Genomic DNA, 17,028 nt, shown 5'->3' with positions numbered 1-17,028 from the left:
GCACAAAGGGCATACCCTCTGATTATCCTTCTTATTTCTAATATATAGTACAGAACCATGGGATATTCCAGTGTAGTTCTTCTGTATCGGTGAATGCTATCTGAAGACCACAATTGACAACATATAGTTCTATATTTGTGTCTGTTACCAGTCTGTTTTCGGTTTGGAAAATCTTGTCACCCTACATAAGTGAGGTCATATGCTAACTCCTTATACGATAGACTTGAAGTAAGTAATGAAGTTGTGTAGCCTCATGGAGATGGCAGTTGGGCATTTGAGAAGGATCACTGATAATGCTTCTTGTTAAAGTCACATTTTGTTCGTTGGTGGACCATTTTTGAATTTTCTACCCATTCACCCCTGCATCCCACCCAAAACTCCTGGCCCACCTCCACTGAGTCCCTGCTTGCAGATCAGCGCCTCAAAACTTGCCTTTTTGGGACTCATAGAATCTATGCTGCCCGTACAGGACGTTGCTGTTGCTATGGTGATCCAGGTGGCTCATGGGGATGAAAGTGGAGGCCAGACCTCCGGAAAATCTTGGATACCCAGGAGCTGAAAAACAAAGAAAAAAAGTTTGCATGGTTAAGAACAGCCTCCATTTCACAAAATATGCAATTCTCATGTGCAGTATCAAATGATACTTGCAGAGGTGAGCAGCGAGTCCACACCATTGAACCATCTCTGGGGTAGTGAACCCAAGTGTAAACCTTTGTTAATGCAATGGGCTTCACCATGGGCAACGCTCCACATAGAATAAGGACCCGGATCAAGGAGTGCGTACATTAGCAAGAACCTTCCTCATCAAGTGCCACAGCTCAGGACACACGGCTCATGACAATGTCAGTGGGGAAGCGTCCTTAACAATGTGTTGCGAACAACGTGGACGTTTAGCACGCAAGGTTAATTACGCTTGCCTGAACAATGCACGGCGTTTTCTGTGCCTTAGCCACACATGTGGCAAACTACGCATATGCGTGATTAAGGCACCGAAAAAGCCAGAGTGGATCGAAAGAGGACACAGGGAGGTAAGTGGGGCCTTGGTGGGGAGTGGATTAAGGGATTCGGGTGGGTGGGAGAGGGTTGGGCTATATTTTTTTTTTTTTTTAAGGGGCAGGGGTTTATGTCTTTTTTTTTTAGGGTAGGTGGATCGGGCTTTTTGGGGGGGGGGCGGGAGTGGGAAGGTTTGGGTATTTTTCTTTTTTATTTAGGTTTTTTTTTTTTTAAGCTCAGAATGGGTGGGAGGTTTGGGTAATTTAGTTTTTATGGGCAGAGGGGTCAGGAACGGTTTTTTTTCAGGGCTCAGGGTAGTTTAGTTTTATGGGGCAGTGGCGGGAGATTTTTTTTTTTTTTAGGGTTTAGTGTAGGTGGGGGGTAGGGGTACTTTAGTTTTTAGGGGCAGGGGTGTGGCGATAAGGTAGGTTTTTATTAGGCCTCAGGGCGGGTGGCAGGGTGGGGGTAGTTTAGCTATTAGGGGTGGGGGTAGTTTTGGACCTCAGGGCAGGTGGGGGGTTGTATGACAGAAACACGCATGGCGTTCCCACACATGCCTTTACAAGGTATGCTTTTACAACAAAATTCATTGTAAAGGCATGCGTGGCAAAGGTATGTGTGAAAACAGCACAGTTTTGGTTCTGACCATGTTGTTAAGGCATGCGTAGTTCTGTTATACAACCATGCCAGTGAGAGCACTGATGATGCACAAGTCGCCTCATTAATGAAATTGTAGCATAGGTCTCCCTGAACTTTTTTTAAGGGATTAAATCCTCTAGGAAGGTTGTGTACCAGGAAGGTCGCGCACAGGGTTAAAGCATGGCGCGTGCGGCAGTCCACTCGGTCTGAAATAATTAAGCTCTTTGAAAACAGTCTATCATTAGTTTGAAAAAGTGTAACTCGTGGACATGACACCATCTCTGTGAATAACGGATTTCCAAAGACCGATGAATATGAAAAAACAAGCAAAATGTAACACGATGTTAAAATGTACTTTAAACCACAGGACTACTTCCTGCCACTTGGACATATCAGCAGACCCCTGCAATGCATTATGGGAACACGGTGCACGTACAAAGGGCGCGTATGAGTTCAGCATCCCTCCACCTGCTCCGGAGGATATGCTGTATTGACCGCAGCTTCACGCCTCGTATCAATCTGTGACGATTTCTAGTGCGACATTTCAAAGTTTTTTTGTATAATGCACAACGTAGGCAGATTCCGAAACATGCAGTAGTCCTTCAATGGATTATACCAGCCAATGTTTTTGTATATATGCCCATCAAAACTACAATGTCAAATTGAAGAAGAATGTCAGATGCACTGAAAAATAATACGATGCTCGAGTAACTCACTGTATCGTCAGTGCACACCATGCAATATGTGTTATAGTAGGTGGAAAATGGGATAGTGAGGGAAGTACACAGCCGTACTAGATAAATAGGAGGCCACGAGGTTCTGTTTTCCATTCATCTGCCTCCAGGTCACTGCTTACTGATCTCTATCGCCATCTTGTGGACAGGACCTGAAGCCAGTTCAAAGAGCTTAAAATAACAAAATGCTGGGCAAATGCACACACGTAGGTTATGGAGGCCCACTTATGTACAGACCGGTCCGTGTCCCACTGAATGATCAGTGGGTTAGGTAGGTCCAGTTTTCTACGGCAGGTTGATATGTGACCATGTTTCTGGTACCTCTGTGCGCAGGAGTCTAATCGCTCAAGGTCTAACTTCTTTCATATCGTTAAAGATTACCTTCTGTCTGCATGACAGTGCCTTCTACTACCTCTGCTGTATGGAGAGGGGACACTGGCCGTCACTCGGATCTCCCCCCACCAAAAAACACAAACAACCTCTCTCTCTCTCCCCCCCCTCACCCTCTCCCTCTCCCTCACACTCTCTCTCTCAGGATGGAACCTGTCCCTGAATGTCTCTGTGCATGATGTTAATCAGCAGGTCATAAATCAGTGAAAGTAACCTACTGCTAGACACAATGCTGCAATGAGTGGGTCCATCTGAGGAAGCACTGGGCACCAAATGTACTTAAGCCGAGGCATCGTAATGTCTGGTGTCTCACCAGATGAAAGCCCGCTCTGCTCTCACTTGAATGGTAGGGACCAGTGCATTCTCTCCAAACACCTTAGCCCAGTGGTATAAAATGCAACAGAAAAGTGTAATAAAGTCCCCTCGGTAAGTCTTACCGAGCGCCCCAGGACAGTGCTACTAACTGCCACAGGAGAGTGTAATGCAGCCCCTAGGTCAGTGTTATTACTCAAAAGCCAGTTACATTAAAGCTTTTGCACTGACATTTATTGTGAAATCAGCTCTTAGCACAGATTGAACTGTTACAGAGGGTTTACATAGTGTTACAATAACACATCTCAATGACACTCATATTACTGAATTGTAAACGAAGAAAGACCGAGACTTTGAACCTGCAGGCTAGGGGTGTCCAACATAGATCCAAGACCTCTGCAAGACTTTCAGGATAACTGCTGACTGCGCTGTTGCATGTACGATTTTCTTATTTGGCTATCCTGAAAATCTGGTATCAGCACTCATGGACCTATGCTTGATATCTCTGCGAGAGAATCTAGGCAGGCGCCTTCAAGACACCAATATGTATTCTTCACTGCCAAGAGCTCAAATCCATGAAATGATCTTGCCTGCTCCATACTTTCTAGACTTCTTGCAATGCAAATAATCATCCTATTTTCACAAACTCACACACATGCACAACACACACGCACCATTTCTAGGAGATCATCATTCCCATGTAGAAGGAAGTGTTTTCTTAATTTCGTAGGGCAAATGTTATTATCGAACAATATGACTTGCAAAGTCCAGTTGGCTAAATATCAGAATAAGCCACCACCCCTGTTAAATGTGCCACAGAACTTCTACTTGTAGATTTATGCACGTGAAAATATATCTGCTCAAACAACACGCAAATATAAACCACTAGTGAACAGAAGGAGTGACAGCATATAAACTTTTCACTAGCATAATACAACACCATTTTAACTGCTTGTACATTGAGGAATGGAGCAAATGTCATTTACACACGTCCAAAACATGAAGCAAACTAATCCGATTTTGACATTTGCATGATAAGAAGAGGATGCCTACTTAGACCCAAGAAGCACTCATTTCAAACAAGCCCAGGTGAAACTAGGCCTGGTGGCCATGACATCACAATTCCCCACGTCGAGTGTGACGCATGTTAGAATCTGTTGATCTCTACCAAGCAATGGAGAATCAACCTACCAATCCAAAGAAAAATTAAAAAGTTCTTCAGCACACTCATAAGACACTACAAAAATCTTTCAAAATCAAACTCATTTTACGTTCACACTAACAGGCTCAAATCACTTTCTGAGCCACAGGTTGAACAAGCAATCTGCTAACCTCTCAATCCATCTTCAGCAGACACAACTATTTGATAATGTCTTCAGAATGCACGAAAAGGACCCACAAGGAAGTAGCACAATACCATAATAATAATGGCAGTGAGGGCTATAAAAATGTCAATCACTTAGACTTTTCTGTGAAGCATGTGTTGTTTGACACCAAATTGGTTTGTTCCAGGTTCCACTTAAAAAAACAGCACAAAATTGGTTTGCCTATTTTTTAAAGAATCAAATTATTCATAGATTAGGGAGTCTTTGTAAATTTCTATAAGTCATTCAAAACTATCTATACGCTGTTGATGGGTTGCGCATAGTTTCAGAATCTTTTTCTGACCGTGTCCTGGTGCCGATGGGGGCAAAGTCTGTTTGATTCATTCGCTATATAGGGGCATCAAAAAAAGATGGACTTGCTCTGTTTCTGTACAATTGCAAAATTTCTGTGATATAGTGCAACACGGTTTTTAGTACAAACAAAAAAACAAACATAAAAATGTTGTGTTTATATGATTTCCCACCATGAGAGACTAGTTTGAGCACATGAAAATAGACAGGAATGAGTACACCTGTCCCCTGCCAAATCCCTGGGTTTGAGCTGATGTAACCCAAGATATTTGATCTTCTTTCAGGGCCACACAGACAAACAACTTTCTAAGAGTCGCCCACATTTCCTCCAAATTCACCTGGCAAGTAATTTATTTTCGGTGTGCGATTCATCTTGATAGCATTTTACGCCTCCAAAACACCGTTTTCAATGGAAATGCATATATAAATATGGCACATACATTGTTGTATGCTGCATATATGTGGCGCAGGCTCTCAGGTTTCAGAAGATGATTTGAAGTTTCTACAGGATTCACCAGGGACTGTGCCCGTTGGTTCTTCTGGGTTTACTCAATGAGTTACCTCAGAGTGAATCAGTAACACCAAATGTTTCCAGGTAAGGGTGTGCTGTGGAGGGAGGGAAAGAGTGAGAGAGAGAGAGGGAGACAGAAGTAAAATAGGAGGGGACATGAGATCGTGGTAAAGAAAGTGAATAGGAGAATGAGAGAGAAAGAGAGAGCGGGTAAGAGAGGGTGACAAGTGAATAGGAGAATGAGAGAGAAAGAGAGAGCGGGTAAGAGAGGGTGAGTGAGAGAATGGAGGAAAGAGAGATATAGAGAAAAGGGGCATATGGCAAGATATGGCGAGGAGAGCAAAGAGAGGGAGAGGAGGTGAAGGGAAAGAGAAGAGAGTGTGAGGGAGAAGAGAAAACTCAGGAAGTAGTAACAGGGATAAGAAAGAATGAAGAGAGTACAGCGACAAAACGTGAGGGGGAGAAGCTAAGAAAGAGAACAGGTAACAGAAAGGAGAAAGCGCATAAGATGAGATTTCTGAAGAAAGCAAACAATGTGGGAAACGGCACAAAGCATTAAAGGGAGGGAGGGGAAAACAGTGTAGAAACCAAGGATAAAAAGAGAATCGCAGAAAGAAAAAAGTAAGATAAGAGGAAAGAAAAGTCCGCTGAAGATTTCAAATAAAAGAATAAAGGGGAAGCAGTGCAATAGTGATACCACTCCAGAGCATAGATACCTCCGGTCACCTAGCAAAGAAAGGCCGGCTCACCGCAGGAAGCTCTTTTTTTATCGCAGGCAGAATAATCTTGGCAATGTACGAGCATCGCAGATATTAAAGCCTGCTGCTGTCCTTGGGGAATACAAGGGCTCCTTCCTATCTCCGCGCGCGCACGTCACTGCCCGGGCCCCCGACGAGGCCTCAGACACTGGGCTCCTTTCACGGGCACGCAGCTGCGGCGCTCACGGGCACAGCGAGATTATGTGCACTTTTACCCACTGGCACACATACACAGCCATGCCTGATCGTACTCACAGTCACACAGAAGTGGCACTGTCGGCTGTTGCCTAGGGATACACAGCTGTGAATCTGTGCACAGGCGCCACCGATCGCCTTCTGTGCATTATACGAGGGAGGGGGAGGCCTCTTTTCTGCAATTGCAGCCACGGCCACACACGCCATCGCTGGGCACCTATATGCGTAATTCCGTTCACGCATACGTGGTCCTACGCACGTGCGCTCATTGGCTCGTGCAGGTGCCTGATTCCGCCTCTCCATGCCACACAAAGGGTTCAGGCTCTGAAGTGGGGTTGGAAGGCTGTGGACGCCTCTGGCATGCCACGACGCAAATGCAAAGACCACAGGGCTCGTCTCTGCTCCGTACCCCTCTACTGCGTTGCACCTGGGTACCAACACTTGCGCTGCCCTGAAGCACTGCGCAATCCTCGTCTAATCTAGCGCATGCCTGGTAAAGAAGCGCGAGGTGGCTGTTGCACTCACTACTATAAACGATGCTCAGTAGAGAAAAGAGTTTGATGCTTTATTTTAAGTATAAAAGGTGAGGCGCCCACTGCTGGAGTGGCGTGTACCTAGGGGCGCTCGAGCGCCTTTGCTGTGAACGGGGCACTGAGCGTAGGTGGGTTTATAGCGCCGTTCTATTAATGGACACCTACATGGGGGCGGCCCTTAGGGTTAAAACTTGTACTTTGCATTTCCAGACTGGCAACAGTGTTGGCCTGCCATGGATCACACAGGTGCGAAGGGGGCACAGCCACATATTCACTGTATTTTGGTACGGAAGGTGGGCGTGGGCATATGTACACAAACGTGTATGTGTGAGTAAAGGCCCACAGACTTGAATATGTGAACCAGTTCCTGTTGTGGAAAGTGTGCAACCAGGCCTCTCATTCGGTAAACGTAGAACACCTACAGCAGGAGGAAAGTGAATCCTGTGAGCTTATTAAGGATGCAAATGTATAGCAGCGCGTGCCCTTGATAGGCTTCAGGTGGCTTGAAACAGAGACCAAAAGAGGAATCCCGGCTAACTAGAGCTAAGAAGGGGACTCGGAGTGTCCCGCGCCAGGGCAAATCTGCAGCCAATATTTTTCTGCACAAAACACATTAGTATTTCCTGTATGATTTTTACTTCCCGCAAAGTGTGGAAATCTTGCAAATCACTTGCATGTTTTGCATATCTTCCTAAATTTGCCGGCAGAGACACTGCAAACAGAAGTCGCAGAGAGGGAGGAGGGGATGGATTGAAGGCGGCAGGGCCGTGCAGGGACCCATTAACTTGCGTCGGTAACACTGCTGCCTTTTATTCTCACATGTTGTCGTCCCTCGGGTCTCCATTTCCTTGATCCCTCCTGTCCCTCTCTTTCTCACATATCCTCGCCCTCCCATACCCTCCTTCCCTCCAGCCTCGCCTTCATTTTTCTATCTCAGTGCTCTCCAGCTCTTCCTCTGTCCGCTCCGTCCTCTCTCTTCCCGTTTGTTGCCCTCTCCTGTTCTGGCTTCCTCTTCTCTCCCTCTCCTGGCTGTACCGCCAGCTCTCCCTGCTGTATTCCCCCCCCGTTTCTCCGTCCCTCCAGCCCCTGCTAGTTTATCCTCCGCAGTACATTTGGGGCTGAATGTTGTGTTTTCGATATTTTCTTTTCTAAAATGTGCTGAGGCTTTTCTTGTGGTTTTAGTACAAGACTTGGCTAAAGCCAGCCCCTAGCCAAGCATGTGATGTGCACATGTGAGAGCCACATACAGCTCTCCAAGGCAGTTAACTGGCCTGCAGCACCCCCCGCTATCTAACCCGCCCGCAGGCTGCTTCATGGGCGAACCCCCGCTCCCCACATTCTAGCAAAGCCACCACTCCACCTTTATAGAGACAACTGAGAGAAGTGTTCTTTTTTAATGAAATGGTTTTAAAAAGCAGTCACCTCCCATGTGAGTCAGATTAATATAGAAGTACAAACACACAAGTAGGTAGATAGCTCTGCAGGATCATCCCTAAGTGATCCCCACCCCGTCTCGTTCACACATTCTCTTTCTTTCTTTGGCGACAAGCATCTGCAGAGAGAGCTCTGCCAAGACACCTCTACCACTCCCACAGCACCTCCCCAGCTATCTGACTCTCTCTGCACACAGCTCAACAGATGTACCTCTACCAGAACTCAGAGTAACCCATTCCATGCTTTCAGGCTGGCAAGTAAAGCTCCCCGAAGCACCTCTACCATGCAGCACCCACCTCCCTACCAACCGGCTCTGCTAAGCGCCCTTAATTTGATGAGTAGAATCGCTATCCTGCAGCCGAGCCACAACATTACCACAGAGATCCCACCCAACCCTCGGTGCCCACTTCCACACGCTTTCCTAGTGGGGTACTCGTCAGGCTCTCTATTGCTGACAGGACAGTCCTGTGTGATGCCAGCGTGAGTTCCGCACACTTATTTCTGGTGCATCTAAATGTAGAAGCGAGTTTACCCTGGGCCATAAAGCAAGGTGGTAAAGTGGTCTCCTGTACTGATCAGTGCCACAAACTCCAGCTACTCCTCAGCACTGCCTGGCACTAGCCGCAGCCACCCGCACTGCCAATGGAGGAAGGACCGGCAATGCCAGTATTATAACAACAATGAGTATCTGATAAGAATTAACCCCTCTGTCCAGGACCTTTGGAATCGCCACCCATAGTGCCACAAGCAATGGCAAGAGGTAACTCTGCTCAGAACATGATCAGATCGCACTTTTTCCTAGTTTTTTTTATTTATTCAAACACATTAACACAGTGGGCCAGAAATAATGGCACAAGTAGGTAAGTTTTGAAGACCACTTCATAGTGTTTCAGAAAGAGGGTTCTCCTTGAAGAACTTTTGGTGAAGAAACTGTCAGATGGTGCAGTCATGGCACCAACTTATCACTGTGCAACTAGCTGAAGCTAAGTGCTCTTTTACCACCACTAAAGATTGAGGAGTGGACCATATTGTTTCCATAGAAGTGTAGTGGGAAAATTTTTTTTTTTAATAAAAAGGTGCCATTATCCTACATTGCTCGATCTACAGCACACAGCACGTACAAAAAAAAATCTCTTTTGAATGGGCAGCCAATGAAAAGGACATCCTGCCCCAGAGGCATGGTCAATTTCCTAAACTATTTAACCAAACAAATGATGAATTTCTGCACTTGCTGCAGTCTGTTCAGGTTCTTCTGTGGAAGTCTGAGATATAGAGCATTTACATACTCTAGCCGAGTAAAATACATGCTCATCCCATAAATTAATGCACAGATTTTGGTATATATATGGGCATGTATTAAATAGGTTGCACAGGATGAGGCACACAATGGGGGAAAACGAGGAGACGGAGTGAGGAAGCTGGGGGGTGGGGGGGTCACATTAAACACTGAAATATGGAGGCCTCAGATTGCAGCTGAGACATCTACAGACCACATTCCTTGCTTATCAGGATTTTGCTTCTAGGTACCGAGGTTATTGTTTCTAAGGTCTTTAATTAAAATCGTCAGATGCTCGTGGACCTCAAAGAAAGAGGCAATCTTCTTATCTTTGGGGTGACTTGAAGGTCAGTGCCAGAGGCTAAATTTAGAGGGGAAGGAGGACTAACCATCAGAGAAAAGTTAGAGTAGACTGGAGCTAAAGCAGGCAGCAGGGGAGATCCCACTTCTGCATGAATTGTATGGACTTGTTACAGTGGATCACATTATATCAGGCACAGGAGCACTGCACAACATACATTTTCTAATAGTATTTTTTTTGGTGCAGTTAAAGTACATAAATTGGGCCCTAATGAAAATTATAGGTGCTCGCCTTGTAATACATCTCAAGCAGCTTTGGCTCACTTAACACTGCAACCGCACCGCTCATTTTGGGTGAAAATCAAGGACAGGATTTGACTTACACTAATATAAGAGTCAAACATGCACAGAAATTTGTTATGTTGAATCACGATTATTATATTTAAGCCCTATCACAAAAAGAAGGGAACTTACAAGCCTTTGCATGAAGGGCAATCTGGTGGGAAATGGATAATACCGAGAATCTGGAAGTGTTTCGAGAAGCAAAATATTGAAATCCGACTAAAGCATAAACTTTGAAAAATATAAATTTGAAAAGATGCTGTACATTACAAAATTTTTAAATTATGCTTCACATATAGCTAGGAGTGTATGCAGAAATATACCTTTCAGAGCACCCCTGGGCAATCATTTCTGCCTCTCCGCACACTTCCAAACTGTGTTGTAGGAAACACGTCATTTCCAAAGACGGCTGTGACTGCTAGAATTCTCTACGCTCTATAGAAACAATGGTTTGATCTGGAGAAACGCACAAGCATAAGGAAATGTATGCTTAGCACTGTACAGTTTTCACCAGGTACAGTATTCCAGCTATAAGAAAAAGACAAGTCAGGTGCACGTAGGCTACGTCCCTGATGCCCAAAAGGGGGGAAATGTGCCCAAGTGTACAAGTGTTATACTGAGCATAAGGAAGTACAAACAGGAAGTGATGCTGTTATCTTCCACTTAAGTGCAGATACATAATAAACAACTTTGGATTTGGTGTCAGTGCCTCTCCATCAACAGGCTTCAGATCACAGTAGGTCAGAATTATTTGGGTTTTGGATGCTGGTGTGTGCCTTAGGGTCCCCTCCACCATGTGACCAATGGTTGATTCCACACTACGTAAAGAATGTTTGTGTTCTTCGCAGATGTAGAACATCTGGAATATCCACAGCAGTCCTCCACAAGTCACTATCTGTGCCCTCGAGACACACTTGAACTTACATGAGCAAGAAATTGTCAGCAGCAGACTTGGTGGGAGTGCTTCATGGCACTTGTTCGAAATGGCATTCTGAGTGAAATGCAATTCTAGCGCTGGCAACGTTATATTGCTTTTTAGGGCTGTGGGCTTTTAACCACGGCCATGTTATGCCCATCAGTTTAGCTGGTTTGTGGGCTTGCCTTTTAAATTTACCTTGATTTCATTAGTGAAAGGCATGCACACGTCATGCCTTTTCCGGTGTTTAGCCCTCCTCAAGCACAACGGCCAACTCCTGAAAACATACGAGGCTTGATGTTTTCCATATGGTTTCTGGACTACTTTTAATTTATTTTGTAGGCAGCACCATCTCGCCGGGCAGTAATCGAGCGCTTTGTCTGACATTGACTCTGTTACATGGGTAATTGCACTTTTGCCAGTTACATGGATAATTGCACTTTTCCCGTTTCACTGCGAGCAAACTTGTTTCCTTTTGTGTGTCCGATTAGGGCTCATGGCGGCCATCGGCTTGCTTATGTAAAACTGTTTTACTTTTCAGTTAATGTGGCAAGAAAAGTCAGGTTAGGAGTTTAAAACACTAATAGCTCTAACTTTAGCAAACCTGAGACCTATTGCATTGCAAATGCTTGTTTTTTTATTGCTGGCCGGGCTGGAAGACAAGAGGCAACACAGCAAGGGAGGGTGTGGGGAAAAAGCTCTAAGATGGAGCCATGTAATAGTGGGGGAGTTTTATTTGTGGGGTGGGAGGCAACTTGAGAGGAGGTGGTAGGAGGCAATCGGAAAGGAAGGATGGTGAGTCTGGTGTGACACGACCAACAAAGGGTGAGAGGGAGGGGCTGGGGCAACCTGATTACAACAGAGTGTGGGAAGGTGGGGGGCAACCTGGTGGACAGCACAGGGTCAGCGGCTGGTAAGAACACAGAGGGGCTAAAGTGCATAAGGGAGACATCTCAAAAAGACTCACTCAGAGAGTGCGTAAAGAAAAATAAACACTGGAAGGATACCAATACTGCAGTCATCCTCCTGGGCAGTCATAAACACACGGAGGAAGGAAGCCTACGACAGCTGACCACTAAGAAGCAAGGAAGTGAGAGTGACAATGAAGACAACCACTGTAAGCAATGGGTGGTCTCTGACCCACTGTAAGAAAACAAAAGGGCTTTAAGAGACAAGCATAAAAAGAATGGCTCTTGCTAATGCTGAGCAGCATCTGCAGAAGAATAAATAAATAAAAGTTCAGTGATGTATACTCAAGCATTTATCACACATGCCCATGTGTGCCAGAATGCTATGCCACCCATGTGATAAAATACACGCACATATGCATCACCATACATGCATACAGTACATCATCAAGCAGCTGGAAATAAAAATTAAAAAAAATAAAGTTGTCCAAAATAACCGTGTTAGAAGCAGTTTTGCAGCTCTGCAGCTGCAGGACCTTATTTAAAAAAATGTTTTTTTTTTTTTTTTTTTTTTTTTATGGCTACAGGAGCAATGGAGGAGCAGGGGAACAATGCCACACGTGGCAGGAGAAGGGGGCAATGGGGATGTAGGTGTTCATAAAAAAGCAGTGTGGAAAGGGAAGGAATGGGAGATGCAACAGACAAGCTGGATGGATAACAACATGGAGGGCACAGGGAGTGGCGGTGCAGGAGGTGAAAATGAAAGCACACACTGGGAAGGAAGGGCAAGGCTAAAATCAAAAGACGATAATGAGTTCCCTGAATATAATCAGTTGAAGCATACAATAAGTCCAGTCAAAAGAATTGAGAAGAAGAAAATCTCCAAAGGCAGGGTAAGCAAAGAACTGGATGGAAAGCCATTGGATAAGGAAATAAGATAGTCAAGAAAGCCATCCAATCAAAAGCAAGGCACTTACCCAAGTCCACTGTATGTACATATGTTATATATTGTGGGAGACAATAGGTCTTCGACAAGAGACAGCTAAGGTGGACTGTGTGGGAGACTTAAGATGGGAGCTGTCACAGGAATCAGTAATTTTATTGAACTACTGAGGTGGTCTGGCTTGAAAGTACATTTTGTTGCAGTGTGGAACCAGTTTACGGTTTGGAAGCATGTTGGTGTAGTGTGTGAATCATTGGACGTCAGCGCTTTCACTGGAATTGCCTAAAAAGGTTCAAATGCAATCTCAGATGGCTGTCCAGCTGGTGGTGAGGTGCATAAAGAGGTCCCTTGATGAAACTTTAAATGCGAACAGAACCAGACATGGCATGCAGGCCTTGTCTGTGAAAGAGACACACACAAAGCGCAACGCCAAGAAAGACACTTCAATTGAAATATCTAATCTTTACGCTGCCAGCTCACAAAGCCACTCCTGTAACAATAACTTTGAATCAACAGATTCTGAAGTAATCTTTGCATGCCATTTCCATCTTGTGTGATGTCATCTTTAAGATAAACATATGCAACCTTCTAACCTCCAAACACAACCCGGGTTCTACATAGGTTCACTGCTCACCTCACAGATGGGTAACAACAACTGGTGATGGGTCCTTGTGTTGGCATTTAGTCCCTCAAAAAAAAGATTTATCATTAATGCACATTTTCTGAGGTTTGGGGAAATCCCCGCTTGCCTAGCTATTGATCTTTGGCCTTCATTCCTTAAAAGATATATTTGTGCGGGTGGTTCAATTCAATCTAGGTTGAAAGTTTGAAAATTAAAGTTAAAAAAAAGCCAAACGTTTCACCTAAAAATGGAGAAATGTATCACGTGAAATGTACAGCAGTCTATGACACTAGCAAACAGGTTGAGTACGACAATTTGTTTTTTGTATTTTCCTAAGTAATTACAACCCTAACCACACAATCCTAATAATAACCCATCACGTGCACCTATCTGAACCCTAACCCTATACATAACCCTAATGATACATCGAATCCTAAACACAAGACGCACCCTAGCCCTACTCTAAATGTAACCCTAATCCCACCACTAAACTGCGCCAAGTGTAATTTCTTTTAATATCGTCAAACTTTTTAGCCGGAATGCTTACTTTGTCACGAGCATTTAGTTTTCAACTTTTTGGTTTTCAAGTTGTAAATTAATTCCTTTCGATGTTTCTAATTATTTCATTCCTGAGTTGGACCGAAGGCGGCTCCAAGCAAAGCAGGAGACCTGCATACGCCTCCCTCACAGTGACGCCGCTAGTTTGAGCGCTGTCTCATCTCCAGCACTCTTTCATAGGATCGCCTACCAGGGTGTGAATCATGCCTGCCAGGACCGGACGCACAGAACTGCTGGGTGTGCGCTCCAGCTTCCTGTTTATTCTTCCAGTGAGGCTCTGAAACATGGGGTTATCAGGCTCTGTGAGACTCCGGATAGAGGCCCATGCCATGCTTGGAGTTACAGGGCCTGGGGTCCTTGACATGCACGAGTGTCACAGCACATAGAAGGAACAGTAGAGAGCCCTGCAGAGCTAGTTGCGAGCCTTTGCCAGCTGTAGAGACAGCTAGGGCGCGTGCTGCAGGGCGGTACGGTTCGGACAGGAGTAGTGACAGGTAAAGACCAGCAGCTGTTGTGTCCGTCTGTGCAGATACTGTCCACGCACAATTCACTTGCAGACAAGCGTGACTGTAGGTGTGACCAGACCTATCTCCAGTGCGCAATGCTCCGCCCAGGGTCTCGGGACTCCGGCTCGAGGCATTTTCATCTAGTTGGGGATGTCCGGTTATCTCCCGGGATGGTCCATCGCTGCCCAGCAATGGTTCTACAATGACCCTCTTACATGCCCTCATATCCCAGTTTTCTGAGGCCACACCAGCGTGGTTAGCACTGCTTCAAAAAACACAAAGGCTACAAACTAAGTAACTGTTTTGTGTTTATACAGAATTTGCCACAGCCTCTAAATCATCAAAATGTTAGGACTCGCATGGGTTACATCACGTACTCCTTGATCCCGTGACATCAGCGGGTCAATCCCTTCCACCTTTACCTCTATCGTCGCTGCTGAAAGCTAAGGAGGGCTCTTACAGGTGTGTATTTCCGGTTCCTGCCGCTGCCTTCACTGCCAGGTTATGCAGCAAATGCATGACCAGAGCTTCGAAGCAGGGGCAACAGCCGCTTCCCTCGGTGCCACAGGCAGACCTCCACCGAGGCATCCTCGTGTTTTCCTACTCACAATAATAGGAATAGGGAAAACATCATGGACGTCCCTGAGCTGAGGAATACACACGGAAGCTATAAGCTTGGCCACGTCACTATTTAAGCGATAAGTCACAAAAGATGTGCAATCTCTGCCTCGCGCTAATGATCCTGGCCGGCAGCAGCTGCAGTGCACTTGTCAGGGCTGCGCATGTGCCCTCACACGCCCCTCTTCCATTCGCCCTAAGAGCGCCCGCCTGTGCCAGCCGAATGCCAGGTGATTCCCGCAGTCACGAGAAGGGTTAAGAAAGTTGGCTCCCGAGCGTGCCCCACCCCTGCCCCTCCTCGACCAGGACGGTAATGAATAAAGAGCCGGGGACACATGCGGAGTGCGAGAATGAGAGGTGGGGCTGGCACAGCGCCCGGGCACAGAGCCCTGGCAGCGTGCCCAGCTTCTTGTTTGAGCGGGTGCCAGCTGGCTTCCCCACGTGCTGTGGCCGTCCCCGCTCCCGCCTGCTCTCGCCGTGCCGTAGCGGGATCACAGGCAGAGCGCCCCCACCCTCTGTCCGCGGAACAGCGGCAGTGCGGGCCGGGGCAAGGACCACTGCTTAGCGCAGTAGAAACACCCGCTGTGCAAGGGTCAGGACCCAATTCAGCCTGCGGTGCACGCTATACAAGTAGTCACTACACGTCAATGTGACAAAGAAGTCCCTTCGCCCGGCGCAGCGTGGCCGCCATGCTGCGCGGGGGAGCTGCAGAGTTGTGCACGTCTGCTGACAGCGCAAAAAGATAAACAATCTGCGCAGCTCAAGCGTGGCTCTTAACATTCTATGCGCACGCGCAGCAGCGCGAGTAAGGTAGCTCAGTGGGTTGGCGCGCCTACCACAGATTTTTGATCAACACGGTGGTCACAGATACGTATGTTGGCGAGCCAACGAGGCCGTCAGTTCTTCAGTTTTAGGAATGCACTGGTCACATATATATATATATATAATTAATCTTCCCGTCAAGTTCACAGCTACCAATGTGCGCTTCGAGACCTCTAGAGATTATAAGGACTATACAATTAACACAGAACACAATATTATTAAATGGAACTTCAGCTGCACTTAGATAACCCTTGTCACACTACCCGAGGAAAAATGTTTCGCGAGAAGAAAGGCATGTTTTTCCACCCTGGCGACGAGGGTACATTTCCAGACTCCTGCAAGCGATGCCATCACAGCAGCAATGTTTTGAAGGCCGAGGTCATCGGCACAGCAGTCACGCCCTGCGCATTGGCACCTAGAATCTGGGGCAAAGCAACAACCACCTTGGAGATGGCCAATAATAAGTCTTTCATATCTAAATCTCAAACTATGTCTATCACAGAGTGCGACAGCATGATCCACTTGAAAAACATTTCTGTTGTTTTAGATCTATATATATATATATATATACATATATAAAACATGGGGTCTTTAACACCTGTTATTGGTAGAATCTATAACAATAAATGCACGTTCACGCATTACTACAGTGCAAAGATCCAGATTCAATTTCATACTATTACCCTGCCCAACCCTCATTTCATAATATTCTCTCTGTATCTGCACACATTATTATATATATATATATATATATATATATATATATATATATATATATATATATATATATACACACACACACACACATATTTTTATATAATATGTCTGTACACAAATATCCATTTTCCCTGTTTACAATAGTCAATGATAGATAGATACATAGAGAGATAGATAGATATACACACACAACCAGTTTGGGTCACCTCTTGCTGTTGATTGAATGCTTTCTTGTGTATCTCATTTTCCTGCTTCTTATTCAATGACTTTTCTAACTAATCTCTGTCCCACCCTGGAGCATACTGATTGGATAGAAAAGCAGGAC

General features: G+C 45.6%; 1 protein-coding gene across 2 annotated transcripts in view; it reads right to left on the bottom strand.

Moving 5' to 3' along the window:
* Nucleotides 1-17,028, bottom strand: part of BAHCC1 (BAH domain and coiled-coil containing 1) — a 253,804-nt gene that overhangs the window by 91,539 nt on the left and 145,237 nt on the right. For both annotated transcript variants that reach the window (XM_069199768.1, XM_069199769.1), the window contains exon 4: nucleotides 433-555. In XM_069199768.1, coding sequence (XP_069055869.1) covers nucleotides 433-555 — 123 coding nt within the window. The remainder of the gene's footprint in view (nucleotides 1-432; nucleotides 556-17,028) is intronic.

The sequence above is a fragment of the Pleurodeles waltl genome, chromosome 7, assembly GCF_031143425.1.
Source record: "Pleurodeles waltl isolate 20211129_DDA chromosome 7, aPleWal1.hap1.20221129, whole genome shotgun sequence".
In the NCBI taxonomy this organism is placed as follows: Eukaryota; Metazoa; Chordata; class Amphibia; order Caudata; family Salamandridae; genus Pleurodeles; species Pleurodeles waltl.
Note: the sequence above shows the minus strand (reverse complement) of the source record. Positions and strands in the feature narration are given on the sequence as shown.